The sequence below is a fragment of the Sceloporus undulatus genome, chromosome 1, assembly GCF_019175285.1.
Source record: "Sceloporus undulatus isolate JIND9_A2432 ecotype Alabama chromosome 1, SceUnd_v1.1, whole genome shotgun sequence".
Classification (NCBI taxonomy): domain Eukaryota; kingdom Metazoa; phylum Chordata; class Lepidosauria; order Squamata; family Phrynosomatidae; genus Sceloporus; species Sceloporus undulatus.
Genome location: NC_056522.1, coordinates 69,421,701 through 69,439,104, shown reverse-complemented (window position 1 = coordinate 69,439,104; position 17,404 = coordinate 69,421,701). Strand labels below are relative to the sequence as shown.

The window sequence follows — 17,404 nt, the reverse complement described above, 5'->3', positions numbered from 1 at the left end:
TTGTTTATCATGCCTGTTATAGGCCACTCCAAACGGCTACAGTAGGATTGACTAGAGTAAAATCCTACTCTCTTCTGGCATAAACTTTATTGGATTGCTTATTGCAGGCATGCTATTGCAGCCCAATGCAGGAAAAGTATGTTTCTGTAGCATCCCTTCGACATTCTCCCAGTACTGGTAAAAGTACCTTTCATTTAGACTTGAACACTATAGTACTACAGTTGCTGTAGTCTTTTGTGTCAATTTTTGTGGATTGGTATACATATTGTTGACAACCAGGTTTCCCCCCCCATATTTGTTGGCATATTTTAGTTATCACTAGAGTTGATTCTGCCACCTTAGGGTTGCCATAAGTCAGAAATGACTTGAAGGCACATAACAACAAATGCCTAAATTTCCTAAAGACACCAAATCCTGTCTAATCTTGGAAGCTAAGTGAGATCAGCCCTGGTTAGTACTTGAATGGGATACCACCAATGACTGCCAGGTGCTGTAGGCTGTATTTCAGAGAAAGGAACTTGCAAAGCCACGTCTGGGTATTTCTTCCCTAACAAAACCTTATGAAATTCACAGGATCTCAACAGGTGACTTGAAGGTACATACCCAGACATGCCTGTACAATCCATCTGTTTATATGCAAACTCTTGGGATGACTTACAAATTTTAAGAACTGTGGGATGACTTAAAATTCTAAGAACTATTTGCAAAGTCATGCTATCAGGAAAAAATATCTTAAGAGTAGTATTCCATGTGCATTTCCCTGTTGGTGTAGCAGCTGTGTAAGTGCTAGCAGGACAACTAGTTCACTTTCCACAGTTCCTTGTGTAGTAATGGCTTGTATAAACACTTGCTTAAGTGGAATTAAAGTACTGGATCTATACATATAAAAGGGTAAAAATAAGATTTCCACAAATGCTAGAAACTTGCATCAGAAGAATGACATTACTAGATACAGTTCTATATTGCAATATACAGTCATATGATCTCTTGCTTAATTGAATTACTGTCTTTATTATATTTTAAAGAAATAAAAATGATTCCAAAAAGTGGTATTGAAAAAAATGGAAAATGTGTGTGCAGTGCTAAATAGAATACAACTTGAAGTTTCTGGAGACAGGATGAGAGAGAGAGAGGAGGTTGTTACATTCAATTTATCTCCAAGTGTTTTCCCATTGCGTTCAGTTCCTAGTGCTGGTTAATTATTCAGTGTCTACTCTTTGAGAATAATAAATTATCACTCCTGTTTCCCAGAACTGAAAGGGACTATTGTCTGTCAGTCTTTCAACCTGAATGTCTTGTAAACAAAAGATTATTTTCTTCTCTTTGAACACCATTTTCTTAATCCTTTGTTCTCCTTATCTTCTGTTCTTTCAGAACTGATAGATAACAGTGAAGGAGAGATTCTTACAGACATTAATACCTGTGTGTTTATTTGGGTGAAGTTGAAATTGTTTTCTCACTCAAGCAGTGCATTTTCTCCCCTCACCTAGTTTGAATAGAAATGTAGTGGCATATTGAAAGGCACAAGCATTTCTTCAATGCAACCAAAAGTTTAGATACTAATGTATTTTAGCCTTTATCAGGACTCTTCTGTAGACATAATGGATCTGTCACTTCAGCTGTTAACAAAATAATTAAAAGGCTTACAAAAATATGTTTCCTTACATAAGTTTTAACTATTGGTTATACAGTCGACCCTTCTTATACATGGATTTTTTATACATGGATTCAAGCATCCACGGTTTGAAGATGTTCAAAAAAGTATAAATTTTAAATATCAAACCTTGATATTCCATTTTTATAAGGGACATCATTTTGCTATTTTGTTATATTTAATGGGACTTGAGCATCCACAGATTTTGTTATCCACAGGGGATCTTTGAACCAAACCCCAGCGTATAACAAGGGTTCACTGTAGTTTAAATCAGATGTCACTAATTTTTTATTGTAAAGATCATTACCTACCTAACCATAAGATGTAATGATAGCACCAAATATGTTGTTTTAAAAGAAGATTGAACTAGCTATTAATTTTTTAAAAATAATTGTTACTAGTTTATTTCTAACAGCAACACAAAATAGCACTATGAAGTGATAAACAGAAATATACCATCATATGACAAAAATATATTCAAAAGAAACCCTATCAAAGATAGAAACAATTTTCCAGCACAGTATATATTTTCTTTTTTTCCTTAGTAAATAATAATAATAATAAAATTTATTTATATCCCGCCTCTCTACAAAATGCAATTGGGGCGGCTTACAAGGTTAAAATATACAGTCCATAGCCCCAACCCACCCACCCTCCTTAAAATACAATTAAACAGTGTGGAATTTAAAACATAAAACATACTTTAAAAATCTTGAATCTTCATTTTCCAAACTGTAAAATATCAAGGTTCCCATAACAAAATTTCCCAATATTTTTGCTGAAACCTAGAGTAATCTTGGGATATCAAATGTATTATTTTAAAAGTAAAGGCGGTATAATGGGGTTTGAACGTTGGACTATTGCTCTGGATACCAGGTTTCGAATCCCTGTTCAGGCATGGAAACCCGCTGGGTGACCTTGGACATGTCCACTTTCTAGAGCAGGCTCAGGGGAAGGCAAAGGCAAACTGCCCTCTGAACAAATCTGGCTTGGAAAACCCTATTCACTTAGGGTCATCTTAAGTTGGAAACAACTTGAAGGTATGCAGCAACAATTATGAATGGCTGCCATATGTCAGTAAATACGTCAGTCAGAATTTCTCTTCTAAGAACTTTAATCTGTTGATTTTTCATTTAATTCCAGATTGCACAACCTTCTCCACCATGTTCGAAAATCCACTTGCTCAGCATGTTCCCATCCACTAGCTATAACCATTCATGCCACTGAATAATAAAATGGATACTAGACATTGGTGTAAATGTTTTTATTACTTAAAAGATGGATACTGATAATATTCTGCCATCATTGTTATTATGCTGGGATGTGAATACAGTCTATATACAGTAGTCCCTTTCCTTATGCTAGGGATTCGTCCCGGACCCCCCCCCCCCCTGTAATGGAAATTCTGTGGATCCCTGCGGTGGCGTGTGCCATTACTTTTCCCGGCGTGCAGTGCCACTTCTTCTGGTGCTGCTTCCAGTGTATTCTTGAAGCCGTGTAAGGTGCGCCTGCATATGACACGGGCACACTGTACTGTTTTCTATATATCCCAGAGGCTGAAGTGGCTTTAATAGCTACTACCTACTTTAATACCCATTTTAGCAGACAAGCTATTACTGACATGATGGCTATATATATGAACCCCATTTGCTGGGGAACAGAAGTGGGAGATAACTATTTTCATGTTGTTTTCTGTTCCTAGGGTGCATTTCTGTTCCTAGGGTGCATTCTGCATTGGGATGTCTGATTAAGAACACTTTTGCTGTACTAGAATTGACATAATATCAAGCTGGAGTACATCTTGGTATTTTCATCTGTATTCTTTAATTGTTTCTTCAGTGATTTCCAAAACTGACCCCAATACACCTAATGGGCAAAAAAACAGTATATATGTGTACCATCAAGAAGTAGATATCACAAGTGAATATGAACTTCCCAGTGGGGTTAAGAAAAAAGGCAAGACCACATTAAATCATACAAAGGTGTTGGTTATGCTAATTGCTTAGCTACATTTTCTGTGCCACAAGAGCCTGAACACTTACTTGGGTATCCGTTACAGAGATTTGATTATGGATGACTGCACATAACATTAATTGCATATTAAGATGCCTTTTTCTTATGAAAGGGTACCACAAAAATGGTGTTTTTTTTGCATATATCTGTTGTAAGTGTTCAGTATCTGTATCTTCTCTTATGTAAATCTGTCTAATAGGAGCAAAAATTACAAGCATGAAAAGAAATCAGTAATTTTTCATTGATTGGTTTAATTTCTTTTCTTTACTTTGTATTTGGGCTGATTAAATCATTCTTTACCTGTTTAATTTTATTTACCTTCTAATTTGTCATTCAGCTAGGGAATAATCTCTTTCACTGTAGCATGATACGACTGTTAAAAGAGTTGCATTTGTGGTAATGCACTGTCTTACTGCTTATGACACAGCTGCTTAGAATTGGTAATGAGTTTTTCCTTCCTTCTGCAGTAACCTCAGATGAAAGCAACAGAACCTGGGGAAGAAGTACAGCTTGTCATCAGGAAGAATTTGAAGACGTGAAGCGAAGCTTTAAAAAGAAAGGTTGTACGTGGGGGCCAAATTCAGTTCAAACAAAAGAGCGCTCAGATTGTAAAGAGAGGTATGGTTGCTATGTGACATAGAATATATCAAAGTACATATTTATTTCCAACATTTATATACCACTTTTCAGTTTTAAAATTCCTGAGTGACATAACCACAATAGATACAATAAAACAGTGCCTGAAAGTAAAATCCATAAACTCCCACATTAAAAATTAGGAAAAATTTATCCAGTTAACAAATAGGAAACTAATTATTAAATCTCTTTTATTACTAATTACCCACAAAGGAAAGCTGGTGACTCTAAAGATGTTGGAATATGTTAGGGATAAGTGAGAATTTTGTTTCAGTTCATTTTTTAGAAAAAGAATAATTCACAAATTTCTTCATATTATTAATTGGAAAAAAAATCCAGCTTGAAATAATTGAATATGCTAGAAACTAACATTTATGGATCCATTTTGAATACATAATGCTTACAAATCTGGATTTGAATCATTGTGTGTTCAGCTATAGTAGCTAGGATTGCCACTTTTTTTCTGAGAGGCTGCTTATCATTGACAGCTTTGTAACAGGCACAAACAACATGGTGCTCTGTGGTAGGCTCAGCTGTACCAATTGAATTTGGCTGGTGTGAATGAGTGCAAATTTTTATTTGTTTTGAATAAGAATTTACCCAAATGTGCAGATGTCTTGGTAGCTGGGGCAGAAAGAACTTGAAATTTTTATGGAGAGAGCTAAACATATACTGTAGATTCACCCATCCATAGAATGACTACAATCCAGTGACTTGGCAAGTCAGAATTTCAATAACCCTGGGCTAAATTTCTATATATTTCTATGTGTTAAAATGTATATATTCTGTGAAGAACACCTTTTAGCTGAACAGCAATGCAAATGTCACAGAAATTAAAACTATATTTCAATTTTTTTGTTAAACACCAGACATTTAATAACCACCCTAACCAAACCATGTAAAAACCTCTAAGGTTAGAGAGATGATTCTCTCTTAGTGGAGTGCCTTGGAGTATGGTGCAGTCTGCTTCTTTGGAGGTTTTTAAATAGAGGCTGGATGGCCCTCTGTTGGGAATTCTTTGATTGTGTGTTCTTGCAGGGGGTTGGACTCCAGCTCTGATTCCATGGAGAGGATATGTAATGCCTCCTGCTTTAACTTGCTGGTTTACCAAAGTGTGCAGATTACTAGCCCAGGGACTACAGCTCCTAAAACATCTGTGTGCATTTCCAAAACATGGAAAAGAGACAAAAACATGAGACTGATACTCAATTTCATCTCATTGAAATAATGAACTGGAGGGGAAGTGAGAAAGTGGTACCACATGCATGGCATGACTGTCATTTATTCTGATTTTAAACATCCCTCATCAGAATCTTCCTTCTCGTTCCCTCTTTTCTCTCCCTTTTGTGTGGAGTGAGGGATTTTTTGGGGGGGGGGACTTTGCAGTTTTGCACAGCATTGCAGACCTTGTACATGGATGAAGAAATAGACAGGACCAGAGGCCTATTGCATCATCTAAGTGGTACATCAGTTGGGGGCTTATTGTTCAGTAATAAACTAAATTACTCTGAACTGTTTATCATTTTGGTGATGCCAGTGGCCAGTTGAGGCCTATTAATTCAGTTCTAATAGAATTGTTAAAACATGTTCTGTTGTGCAGAGGGGATGGGTTGTACAGTTCCATTCTTCAGTGTTCTCGATTATTTCAATAGAAATATATAATTCTTTTTCTACAAAGAACATTATTTTCTTCGTATCTCTCTTTCCAGAATACGACCACTTTCAGATGGCAGCAGTCCTTGGTCATCACTTCTGATGAAGAATCAGAAAGGTGTTCCATTAGCTTCTTTGTTTATGGACCAAGGTGAGTGTGTGTATAACTAAATACTGTTTTTATTTTTCTGGATATAGTGGAGATTTAACAGCCTGTATTAAGCCACAAATTTCACAGTGCTCTAAAATTTTGACCTTAGGTCAGATGCATCGAACCTCTCATTTTGTCCATGTTCTGTTTATTTAATTAGATCCTTTAAACTCTAAATTTTAATTATAATATGTTTAATTCTTTTTTAAGAGGGAGATCCTGTAATACTGATGTAATTTTGTGTGAGGGTATTTTACTTGTTAGCCGCTTTGATTGTTTTATCACAGAAAAGTGGGGTAGAAATAAAATTATTATTATTATTATTATTATTATTATTATTATTATTATTATTATCTGAACAAATGTATGTCTGTACAGAGCAGAGGGTTCCCTCTGAAGTTCTGGATATTAAGCGACCAAAGCAACTAAAACTGCCAAATCAGGCCTACATTGATCTACCTCTATGGAAGGATGATCAAGGACTAAATTGTGCAGAACAGGAGAGCACAGAAGAAGGGAATTCAGCAAGTTCTGCAAATAGCACTCCGCAAATGACTCCTACAAACAGCCTGGGTAGAACATTACAGAAGAAGAAAACTGATTCTGTTCTGTATGGATGTACCGTCCTTCTTGCATCTGTAGCTCTGGGATTTGATATTAGGGAGTTGAATAGATTGCAACCTTCAGAGGAAGTAATGCCCAAGGAGGAAAAGAAAAAACGTGATGGATTGTTTCAGCGAGCTTCTAAGTTTCGCAGGAGTTCAAGCCCTGCAAGGTTGCAATCTAAAAAAGAGGATACACACATTTCTTCATTGTGTCAGTGTGCAAGTACTGTGAATCTTTTCTCTATGCCTTCTGTTTCCACAAAATGCCTCCTTCATGCTGACAGTGAAGACACAATTGTGAGCACGCCTCCCAGTAATGGAGACATTCCCACTAAATACTTCTTAACATCAAACCCTGTGAGCAAAAGAGAACACATAGCCAAAGCTGACCCTAGTGCTGATTCAAATGTGCCATCTCCAAGTCTTCCTTTGAAACAAGAAACTGTGTCTGTAGAAAATGTTATTTCCTCAAAAGTAAGAGTTTGGAGTCATAGACGAACCATGTCAGATGGAAATTCGTGTCACTCCACAAGTGAGTAGAACAAAGTGTCTGTGGTGGTTTTTATTGTGATTAATAAGTTAACAATTAAATTGTTATGAAGCATTAATGTACTTCATAAGTAACACACTATAAAGAAATAGTGAAAATTATATACTGTATATACTTGACTATAAAACGAGAAATGTTATGTCCCAAAATTGACCCTAAAATCCTGGGTTGACTTATATACGGGTCAAAACACTAATACTGGTTAGAAAGGTCCTGAAAGGAACACCCCCATGATGCCCCACTCCTTCCGTCTTGAGGTAGGAGAATGTGTGTGTGTGTGTGTGTGAGAGAGAGAGAGAGAGAGAGAGAGAGTTTCCCAATCCAATTTGAAAGCCTTCTCTTCTCATCAAAGAAACACCTCTTTTAACGCCACTTCTTTCCCTTCCCAGTCTGATTTGAAAGCCTTCTCTTCTCATCAGAGAAACACCCTTTAGCTCCACTTCTTTCCCTTCTCAGTCTGATTTGAAAGCCTTCTCTTCCCATCAGAGAAGCACCCCATTTAGTTTCACTTCTTTCTCTTTCCAGCCCATTTTCAAAGCCTTCTCTTTCTGTCAAAGAAACATTCAATTTAGCTCCACTTCCTTTCCTCCCCAATCCAACGTTAAAACCTCTTTTCCAGTACCTGGGAAGGGTGGGTGTTAGGTTGTCAGGAGGAGGAGGAGGAGGAGGAGGAGGAGGGGTGGAAGTGGTGTTTCCCCCTTTCCATCCTTTGTTATAGCTACCCAGGTTTTACCCTCTACTTATCTATGGGTCATATCAAAAGCCATGAGTTTTACCCTGAAACCTTCCCTAGACTTGTACACAAGTATATACAGTACTAGTACAGTTTGAGTTGAAGGAAGCTTTCTGTGGGTATTTCTGCTGTTAGTGGCTTCACATTATCTGGATCCTCCATGATTTTGGGTAATTGGGGAACACATGCCACAGAAATTTGTCAGAGAAGGGGCTGAAATTCAATAGAAACTGATGCTCTGCTTGTAGAAAATCCCAGATAGAGAAAGTCTTCTGCAATTCCAGACAAGAAAATGTTCACATACCTGGTGCTGTGAAAGATCTCAAGACTCTACAGAAGCATTGCCAGTAAGAGTAGACAGTAGTAGTTGAGATATGCAAATAGTACAATTTAATTTAAGACATTTTCCAGTGTCCATATGCATGTAATTTTTCTCTATACAAAGATAATGGAAGTAAGAGGAAGAGAAGACATAGATGCACATATCCAGTGGTCTAACTTATAGAAAAGCTTCTTTATAGTTCATGCCTTAAAACTCTGAAGTTAGAAATCCATAGTTAATTGGTCACAGCCAGCTTCTCAGATTGCTGTAATCTGAAATCATTGCCTCTATCTTTTACCAGGAAGAGGTATAGCATTTTCCTACATCCTAGAATGTAAGTCAGCCTACAAATTGGTTCAGCAGGGCCTTGTCTTTATCATTCCTTCTGTCTCTATTCAAGTCTTGTTCCACTGATTGAGATCTCCTGGGAGATGATTGATAGTGGAAAAGAAGTGAGGATCAAACCAAACTTAGGACAGTCCATAAGTTCTGTCATATTATTTATCTGTATGTACATGCCTTCAAGTCACAAGTCAATTTATGAATTTCATAGGGTTTTCTTACAAGGTGAATACTCAGGATTGGTTTTGCCTTTTTCTTCCCCTGAAATATAACCTACAGCACCTGGTATTCATTGGTGGGCTCCCATCCAAGTACTAAACATGACCAATTCTACTTAGCTTCCAAGATCAGATGGAATCTGATGCCTTCAGGGTATTTATCATATTAAAAAAAATTATATCCCACCTCTCAGATTATGAGGATTTGAAGACAGTATACACATAGTGTAGTGCAGGGGTCGGCAACCCCCGGCTTGTTTTGCCGCCGCCAAGGCCTCCTGCTCCTCCTCCTCTGGGCCTCCAAGATGCCCTTGGCCCATTAAGGGCGGCGGCGAAGAGGAGAACGAGGCCTGGCTTCATTCTCCTTGCCGCCACCCTTAAAGGGCCAAGGGCAGCTTGGAGGCCTAGAGGCCTCCAGGTTGCCCCCGGCCCTTCTTCTGCAGTAGCAAAGAGGAGGACGAGGCCTGGCTTCATCCTTCTCCTTGCTGCCGCCCTTAAAGTGCCAAGGGCATCTTGGAGGCCCAGAGGCCCCCAGGCTGCCTCCAGCCCTTCTTCAGCGGCAGCGGGGGCGGGCAGGACGAGGCCAAGCCTTGTCCTCCTTGCCCCCGCTGCTCTTAAAGGGCCGAGGGCAGCCTGGAGGTCTCTTGGCTTCCAAGCTGCCCCTGGCCCTTTAAGAGCAGTGGGGCTGAGGAGGACCAGCCTGGTCCTGCCGTCACCAAGGCCTCCATCTCCTGCTCCTGGGCAGCACACGGGACTAGGACGGAGGAGTTTGTCCCCTTTGGCCAGCCAGCCATTGGCCAGCTGGCCAAAGGGGATGGGCTCCTCTTGAGTGCGCCGCCCGGGGGAGGAGGACCCACGGGCTCCTTCTTGGCCCTTGCGGCCCCAGGCCTCTCCCTCCAGAGGGAGGCCTGGGGCTGAGCGGGCCGAAATGGAGCCCCCGGAAGCAGCCTGCCGCCTCCTTGGGCTTCCCCCAGGGCCCTTGAGGCCCCAGGCCTCTCCCTATGGAGGGAGGCCTGCGGCCACAAGGGCCAAAATGGAGCCCGCAGAAGCGGCATGCCAGCCTGGTCCTGCTGCCGCCGCCGCCGCCACCAAGGCCTCCTCCTCCTCCTCCTCCTCTGGGCCTCCAAGATGCCCTTGGCCCTTTAAGGGCGGCGGCGAAGAGGAGGACGAGGCCTGGCTTCATCCTCCTCCTCGCCTCCGCCCTTAAAGGGCCAAGCGCAGCTTGGAGGCCCAGTGGCCTCCAGGCTGCCCCCGGCCCTTCTTCCATGGTGGTGGCAGTGGTGAAGAGGAGGACGAGGCCTGGCTTCATCCTCCTCCTTGCTGCCGCCCTTAAAAGGGCCAAGGGCAGCTTGGAGGCCCAGAGGCTCCAGGCTGCCCCTGGCCCTTCTTCGGCGGGGCGAGCAGGACGAGGCAAGCTTTGTCCTCCTTCTCCCCGCTCTTAAAGGGCCAGGGACAGCCTGGAGGCCTCTTGGCTTCAAGCTGCCCCTGGCCCTTTAAGAGCAGTGGGGGTGAGAGGACCAGCCCGGTCCTGCCGCCGCCGTCGCCAAGGCCCCCATCTCCTCCTCCTCCTCCTGGGCCGAGTGCGGGGCTAGCACGGAGGAGCTCGTCCCCTTGGCCAGCCAGCCATGGCCAGCAGGGCAAGGGATGGGTTCCTCTTGAGCACACCGCCAGGGGGAGGAGGAGGAGGAGGAGAGGACTTACGCGGGCTCCTTCTCTGGCCCTTGTGGCTCCAGGCCTCTCCCTCCGGAAGGGAGCCCGGGGCCAGCGCAGGCCGAAATGGAGCCTGCGTGAGCGGCCTGCCGCCTCCATGGGCTCCCCCAGGGCCCTTGCGGCCCAGGCCTCTCCCCCGGAGGGAGGCCTGGGGCCGCACGGGTCAAGAAGGGGCACGCGGAAGTGGCCCCTGCCACCTCCTGAGGCTCTCCATGGCCCTTGGAGCCCTTTCGGCTGAAGGGAAGAGTGAAGGGGAAGGGCCTGGGACGCGGTGCCAAGCCCTTCCCTTCCTCCCCTTCGGCCGAAAGGGCCCCTTGGAGCCCGTTCGGCCGAAGGAAGGAACCGAAGAGGAGAGGACAGGCACACGCCTCCTCCTCCCCATGGGGCTTCGGTGGAAGCTCCGCCGCTAGAGGGTGGAAGCTCCACCCCCGGCATGCGGCCCCGCCACCCCCGGCTTTGGCCCCCCAGTTGTCTGAGGGACAGCAACCCGGCTCCTGGATCAAAAAGGTTACCTACCCCTGGTGTAGTGGTTTGTGTGTTGAACTATGACTCTGGAGACCAGACTTGATTCCCACCTCAGCCATGAAACCCACTGGGTGACCTTAGGCAAGTCACAATCTTCATGCCAAAGGGGAAGGCAATGGCAAACTTCCTCTGAACAAATCTTGCCAAGAAAACCCCATGTTAGGGTTGCATTAGTGTTGCCATAGGTTGCAAGCTACTTGAAGGCACACAACAACATACTGTCCACATTAAAATAGCCAGATATCCATGTTATACATTAATCTCTCCCTATAGATTAAATTGTTTCATCTAAATTGTATCACACTCATACACACAAAAAACAATGTGAGATGAAAAAACTATCCTAACAGCTGCTCTTTGGCATGGTTTTGATTCATGAAATACCTTGCTACTTTCTGCTGCTTCACAACTCTCTTGCTTCTAGATCTGCCCAACACATAAAGCATATATGCCGCTCTCTTTCTGTTTTTTGTCAAGCCATAACATTATTTGACATTTCTCTTTCTTGTCTTTCTTTTCCACCTAGCTAATGGAATTGCTAATGGGGTTCCAGATACTCTACATGCTCCATCGCTCCAACAAAGAAACTTTCATGCTGATCTTGCATCTGAAAAGCATGGACCTGTCAATATTATACCAAGACCTCGACCTTCTTCATTAAGAAGCAGGCTGGATCCATGGCAGGCTGTTTCACAAAGTGTGAAGTCAAGCCCTTTTGAGATGGATAGTTTAGAGGGTAATAGAAGTTCAAAGACGAACTCACTGGCAGACACTGAGGAGAGAACTAAATCTCTTATGCCCACTTTACTTGACATTGATGTAGAAGGTCAGAATAGTGACTGTACAGTTCCTTTATGTAGAATGAAGAGTAAAGCTTGTCGGCCATCAATATATGAACTGGAGAGGGAATTCTTGTCTTAAGTGCCTTGGATTTTTTAAAATTCCATTTTTAAAGAGAACATTTTTTGAAGATTGTTGTGTGTGCATATGACAGCTTTATCCTGCTTTTTTTTTTCTAAATGCTTGTATGGATAAAGGTGATATTACAGCAGTTAAATGAAATATTAAATATAGAAAGAATGTTCAAGGGGAGGGCTGCTTTGGTGTTGGTGTTCAGTTACAGTATTCAGGGAGAATATATATGTGTGTGTGTGTGTAGAAATCAATAGATTTCTCACTATTGCAATTTACCTGCCCCTTCTACCAAATGTGAAGTCCCCTTTCACAATTACAAGTGAAGTTTTGCCCATGGCTCCCCCTCCCCTCAATTACCTGTACAATTTACTGAAGTCCCTCTGCAGTGAGTAGGTGTTTGGCTTGTAAACTGTTTATAAAATAAGGACATTGTTGTGAAATTTGGCTTTCTCAGGGCTGCATCCACAGTGTAGAAATAATCCAGTTTGACACCACTTTAACTGCCATGGCTCAATGCTATGGAATCCTGGTAATTGTAGTTTGTTGTAGCACCAGAGGAATCGGACAGAGAAAGATAAATGTCTCATAAAACTACAGGTCCCAGAATTTCATAGCATTGAGCCATGGCAGTTAAAGTGATGCCAAATTAGATTAATATTGCAATGCAGATGCAGCCCCAGACATTGTGAAAGTGTACTGTTTCATCTCACGGAAGCAGAAATAGTGACAACATTTAGTAAATAGCAATCTGGTAATGATGCAGTCCTATTTTAGAACACAGCTATGATATCGTAAGAATTGATTTAATTTTAATTTCAACAAAGCTAGGATTTTTCCCAAAGTGAATAGCTACTTCTAATCTAACCTATTCACTAATAGGGTCACAGTGCTCAGCTGAAATGTTTTTGACCAAGCAATCTCCAGAGACAGGGATTTGATTAAAAATATGGAACATCTTTCATATGAATATGTACAATATGTGGGTAAATATTTTACCCGTAAGTCCAGTTTGCTTTTTTAAAAGGGGTTAGTATTACTATAATTCAGTCACAGTACTGTATCAAAAATCATTGGGTGAGGTGAAGAAATAAAAAAGGGGCATTTTAAAATTAGATTTATTTTGTCCATTGTGTTTAATGTCTAGTATGAGTAGAAATCTTGCTGGAGAACCTCAATTATGGAAAATGTTCAAATCAGATGAATGCTTCAGTGTGTTAATTCTCATTATATGAATTTCTTTGTCAAAGCTAAAGCCGTATAAATCTAGCTTCTTGTTCAGTGTCATTAAATATAGATCAATCGATTTTTATTGTAACCATTACTCATTGACAAAGGTGCATTTAAAACTGATGGTGTGAACAGTTCAATTTAAATCCTGTTTTGTCCAGTTTCAGTATCCATTCTTAAATGAATTCTTGGAGACATTTTTAGATACCAAGGCATTATGAAAATGCTATGATTTTAAATACAGTGTGCCCACGTTATACGCGGGCACACTTTACACAGACTTGAGCATACACGCTCAATCCATGGGGAATGCAAGGGGTGGTGCATGCCATTCAAATGAATGGGGCGCGCGCCCATGGCGCCCCACACACTCCCGCACCTCCGTGCACGAGCCCCATTTAAATGATTGGGGCTCAAGCATACGAGAAATTAGCCTTATGCGGGGTGGTCTGGAACGGATCCCCCACGTAAGGCAAGGGCCCACTGTATTCTGAAAGAGAATCCCCTAAATTGGACATTGTTCAAAACTTTTGCTCTGTTTTTGTTTTTAAAAAATAGATTTGCATATGACACAGAATGAAAATGCCCATTAATGGATCATTTATTTTATATATTTGTTGACAATGCTTTGGCCATGATCCAAACAACTCAGTGAATGAGTTTCTTGAACTTATTTATCACATGTGTAAGCACAGCATGTCCACTCATCTTTGTTTTCTGATTCTAGCGTTTACACCAGGGTGGAAAGCATGAGATCCTCCAGATGTGACTGCAAGCTCAAGCAGCCAAATGGTGTGGAAAGTTCAGGGTTTGGGTCCAAAAATCTTGTGCTTGCTGCATGATTCCCCCTCCAGGTATAGCTACAGAGGTTCAAAGTGAAAGCATTGTCTTTCTACATAAAAATTTCCTTCAGTGAAATTTGTCTTCAGTTTCCAAATCATAGCATTGTAGAGAGACAGACTGAAAATCATCCACACCTAGAAAAATTATATTTTCTGTGTTCACATTCCCTTGGCAATTTTCTATGCCTTTTTTCTTTGGATGCCTAAATTATATTTGCAATTGCTTAATGGAAGCTTTAAATTGCTGCAATGTTCAGAATTTGGGGACTGATAGAAAATTTCATTGAGGAGGCAGAATAGAAGGGGCAGTGCTCTCATTTTGCTTGTCACCCATAGTCTATACCCATTTTCATCCCTGATTTATACTGTAGAGAATCTCACTCTACAGGGAGTTAGTTTTAAGACTAGCTTTGGAAGTGATCAGGAACAGTGAAGGACTGTGGTGAAGAGACAGGACCAAGCAACCCAAATGTACACAGGAAACATCACATACATAGAATCATAGATTGGGAAGAGACCACAAGGGTTGTCCAGTCCCAGGCCATCCAATCCCACCCCCCCTCTCACATCTTCTTTTTTCATGTTAAATGCAAGTAATTGAATTGCTCATTTGTAAACTTTCAGAGCCAGTTGTGGAAATGCAAACCTCTGTTTCAAGGCCACAGATTTGCATGCTAGGTTCAGTTAAGGCAAATGGCAAAAGGCTTGTTTGGGATGAGAATTCCAGTAGTACATTCATTTCCCCCTGATGATGCCTTATAAAAGTAATATCACTGGGATTTGTTTGAAGCAATGAACAATTTAATCAGGAGGTTGGTACATTTGTTCACAACAACCAATGATCCCACCACACTTGAGATTTGTGGTTTAGTTGTCATAAGCCCCTGAACAGGTATTCCATGGCTGGTGGAGATAGTGGGGATCAGAAAAGCATCTGGCTATGGTCAATAGCCAAATGCAGACTAATGACATCCTCTTCCAAGACCCCATAGTACTAGATGGTTCTCTAATCACATGCTCACACCCAACAGCCATGGCCATTCATGGGGATTATAACAGCAAAGAATGGGAAGTGAAGAGCCTTTTCAGCATTCTACCTGCTGAACTTTGATGCTATCCTGGGGAATGTCAGATCTGTGCCAATGTTGGCTGTGTGATCTTTGCATAGAAGGCTATGTTTTAAGAGGAGTTTTTAAAATTCATGTTTGTCTCTCCTCACTACTGTTTAGATCTGCTATTTTCTAACAACACAAGTATTGTGTGCTAAATGCCATATATTGTGCACTACAGTAATCCACTATCTGTCATTTTGGTCCCTGCAGTTTCAGTTACCTATGGAGAATTACACTCTGAAAATCTTCCTGTTGTAGGGTTCTGTACTATCTGTGATTTCAGCCATCTGCTAGGGGTCTTGGAGTGTATCCCTGTGGATAAAGGGCAGGGGGACTACTATACTTTTTCAAATACTGTGCCTAGTGAATTGGGACAGAGTAATCAAATGAGAATTTCACTTGGTTAATTTTTAATAACTTACCAAGATTTGCATATTTATTCATAAATTCAATGAAAAGAAAGTGATTTTTTAATGAAGATAAAAGAAAGTGAAGCAGATGGATTCCTCCATCTCTTGATTTAGGTTGGATGCAGACTTTATTCCCAATGGCAGAAGGGTGAGAAGAAATTACTTTTGCTGATTTTCTGTCCCTTTGTAACTACATGTGCATTTCAAAATTTGTTCCTATCCATCCAGAATATATTCTTGGAGAGTGCAAATGACTGTAAGGGAGGTGGATTTGTCATCTGCCCTCCCCTTCTGCCAGCAGAACCCTTCATTGAATAAACTGCCTGTTGCGAGAGGATAGAGCTCTTTCATTCTCAAGATACAAGTTTGGATCCACCCTTTGTGATACAATATTAAATCCATTTTGATTATGATGTTCCACATTAATGTTTACCTGTTTCATCTACAATAAAGGACACTGAAATTCCAATAACAAGAGGAAGAGAAATGCACTTAACTCACTTAAATCAAGAGTTGTCTTAGGCTGCATCTGCACTGTAGACATAATTCAGTTTGACACTTCTTTAACAGGCATGGCTCATGGCATGGAATTCTGGGAGATATTTAGCATTCTCTGTCAGAAGTCTGGTACCACAACAAATAACAAATCCTAGAATTCCATAGCATTGAGCTATGGCAGTTAAAGTGGTGTCAAATTGGTTTATTTTTGAAGTGTGGATGCAGACGCAGATGTGCTTAACTTTGGAATTTTGCATTGGGTTTTTATTGCTTCATAAAACAAATATGCTGAAATTGTTGTGTGTATCTGCCTGCCAAAATATCTATCTGTCTAAGCAGAATTCCCCCATTGATGTAAGTAAAAAATTAATCTAGGTAACAACAATAAAATGCAAGGCAGGAAGTTCAAGTAAATGCAAAGGCCAGAAATGTTTTGGTTTTTTTTCCTGGAAGAAGGAAGGGAAAAACTGAATTATCTCCAATAAAACATTGAAATAAAGAATTTGAGATTCTGGTGCATTGTATACTTCTCCATCCAAATAATTTCTTCTAAACTGACATGAACGTTTGAATTGCAGAGGAGTTATCTTGGCAATATGGAAAGCAAATATTATCAATAAATTAATTGATCCAGTAGTGTATTATGGTGGCCAATCTACTTGCATAAGTGTATCTGTTACAATCTCCTTGCATAAGTGTATCTGTACTATCTGTGTCTATGTTTATTCTCCTGGATTTCTCAGAGGCACTCAGTACCATTAACCATAGTTTCCTTCTATCCTGTCCCCATTGCTCACCCAGGTTCATGCTTGGGTCAGCATAGGAACAGTTAGGTGTTCACTACCTGTCCTCGCACTAACCCAGTACCCAGGGCTGCTTCTTACCTTGCCAGCATGTGAACCATCTAAGAAGGCTGCCAGCTGCCCTGTGTGAACGATCTGAGAAGCCCTGTAGTTGCCCCATCTGATGCAGAAACATACACAAATACAGACTCACATGAATGCATGATAAATTCATCCATGACAAGTTATACAGAGACGTTGATTTGGAAGCACCGTTTGCTTTAATTGATCAATGTCTATGTGTGCTTGTTTTAAATTGTTTACTGATAGATCCCTGACTGCAACATGATTTGTCTCTGTCCAAGTCCTATTTGACTACATGCTGGCTGTTTCTATTTTCAAGGCCAATCTAGATTTTATAGTTCTGAGCCAGGGACGTAACCAGGATTTTGGGAAGGGGGGGGGGGTCCAGACTAAATGCCACCATTATAATGGGGCTTGGGTGC

The 17,404-nt window shown here is 41.2% G+C and overlaps 1 protein-coding gene across 3 annotated transcripts in view; it reads left to right on the top strand.

Annotated features, from left to right (window-relative positions):
- Positions 1-16,615, top strand: part of MAP3K21 (mitogen-activated protein kinase kinase kinase 21) — an 87,391-nt gene extending 70,776 nt beyond the window's left edge. The window contains exons 7-11 of one of the 3 annotated variants that reach the window (XM_042446564.1): positions 3,494-3,610; positions 4,135-4,285; positions 6,013-6,107; positions 6,486-7,244; positions 11,639-16,615. In XM_042446564.1, coding sequence (XP_042302498.1) covers positions 3,494-3,610; positions 4,135-4,285; positions 6,013-6,107; positions 6,486-7,244; positions 11,639-12,033 — 1,517 coding nt within the window. In that variant the 3' untranslated portion in view covers positions 12,034-16,615. Of the gene's footprint in view, positions 1-3,493; positions 3,611-4,134; positions 4,286-6,012; positions 6,108-6,485; positions 7,245-11,638 lie in introns of those variants that run through there. The other 2 variants (XM_042446565.1, XM_042446566.1) reach the window with 2 other exon arrangements.
- The last annotated feature ends 789 nt before the right edge of the window (positions 16,616-17,404 follow it).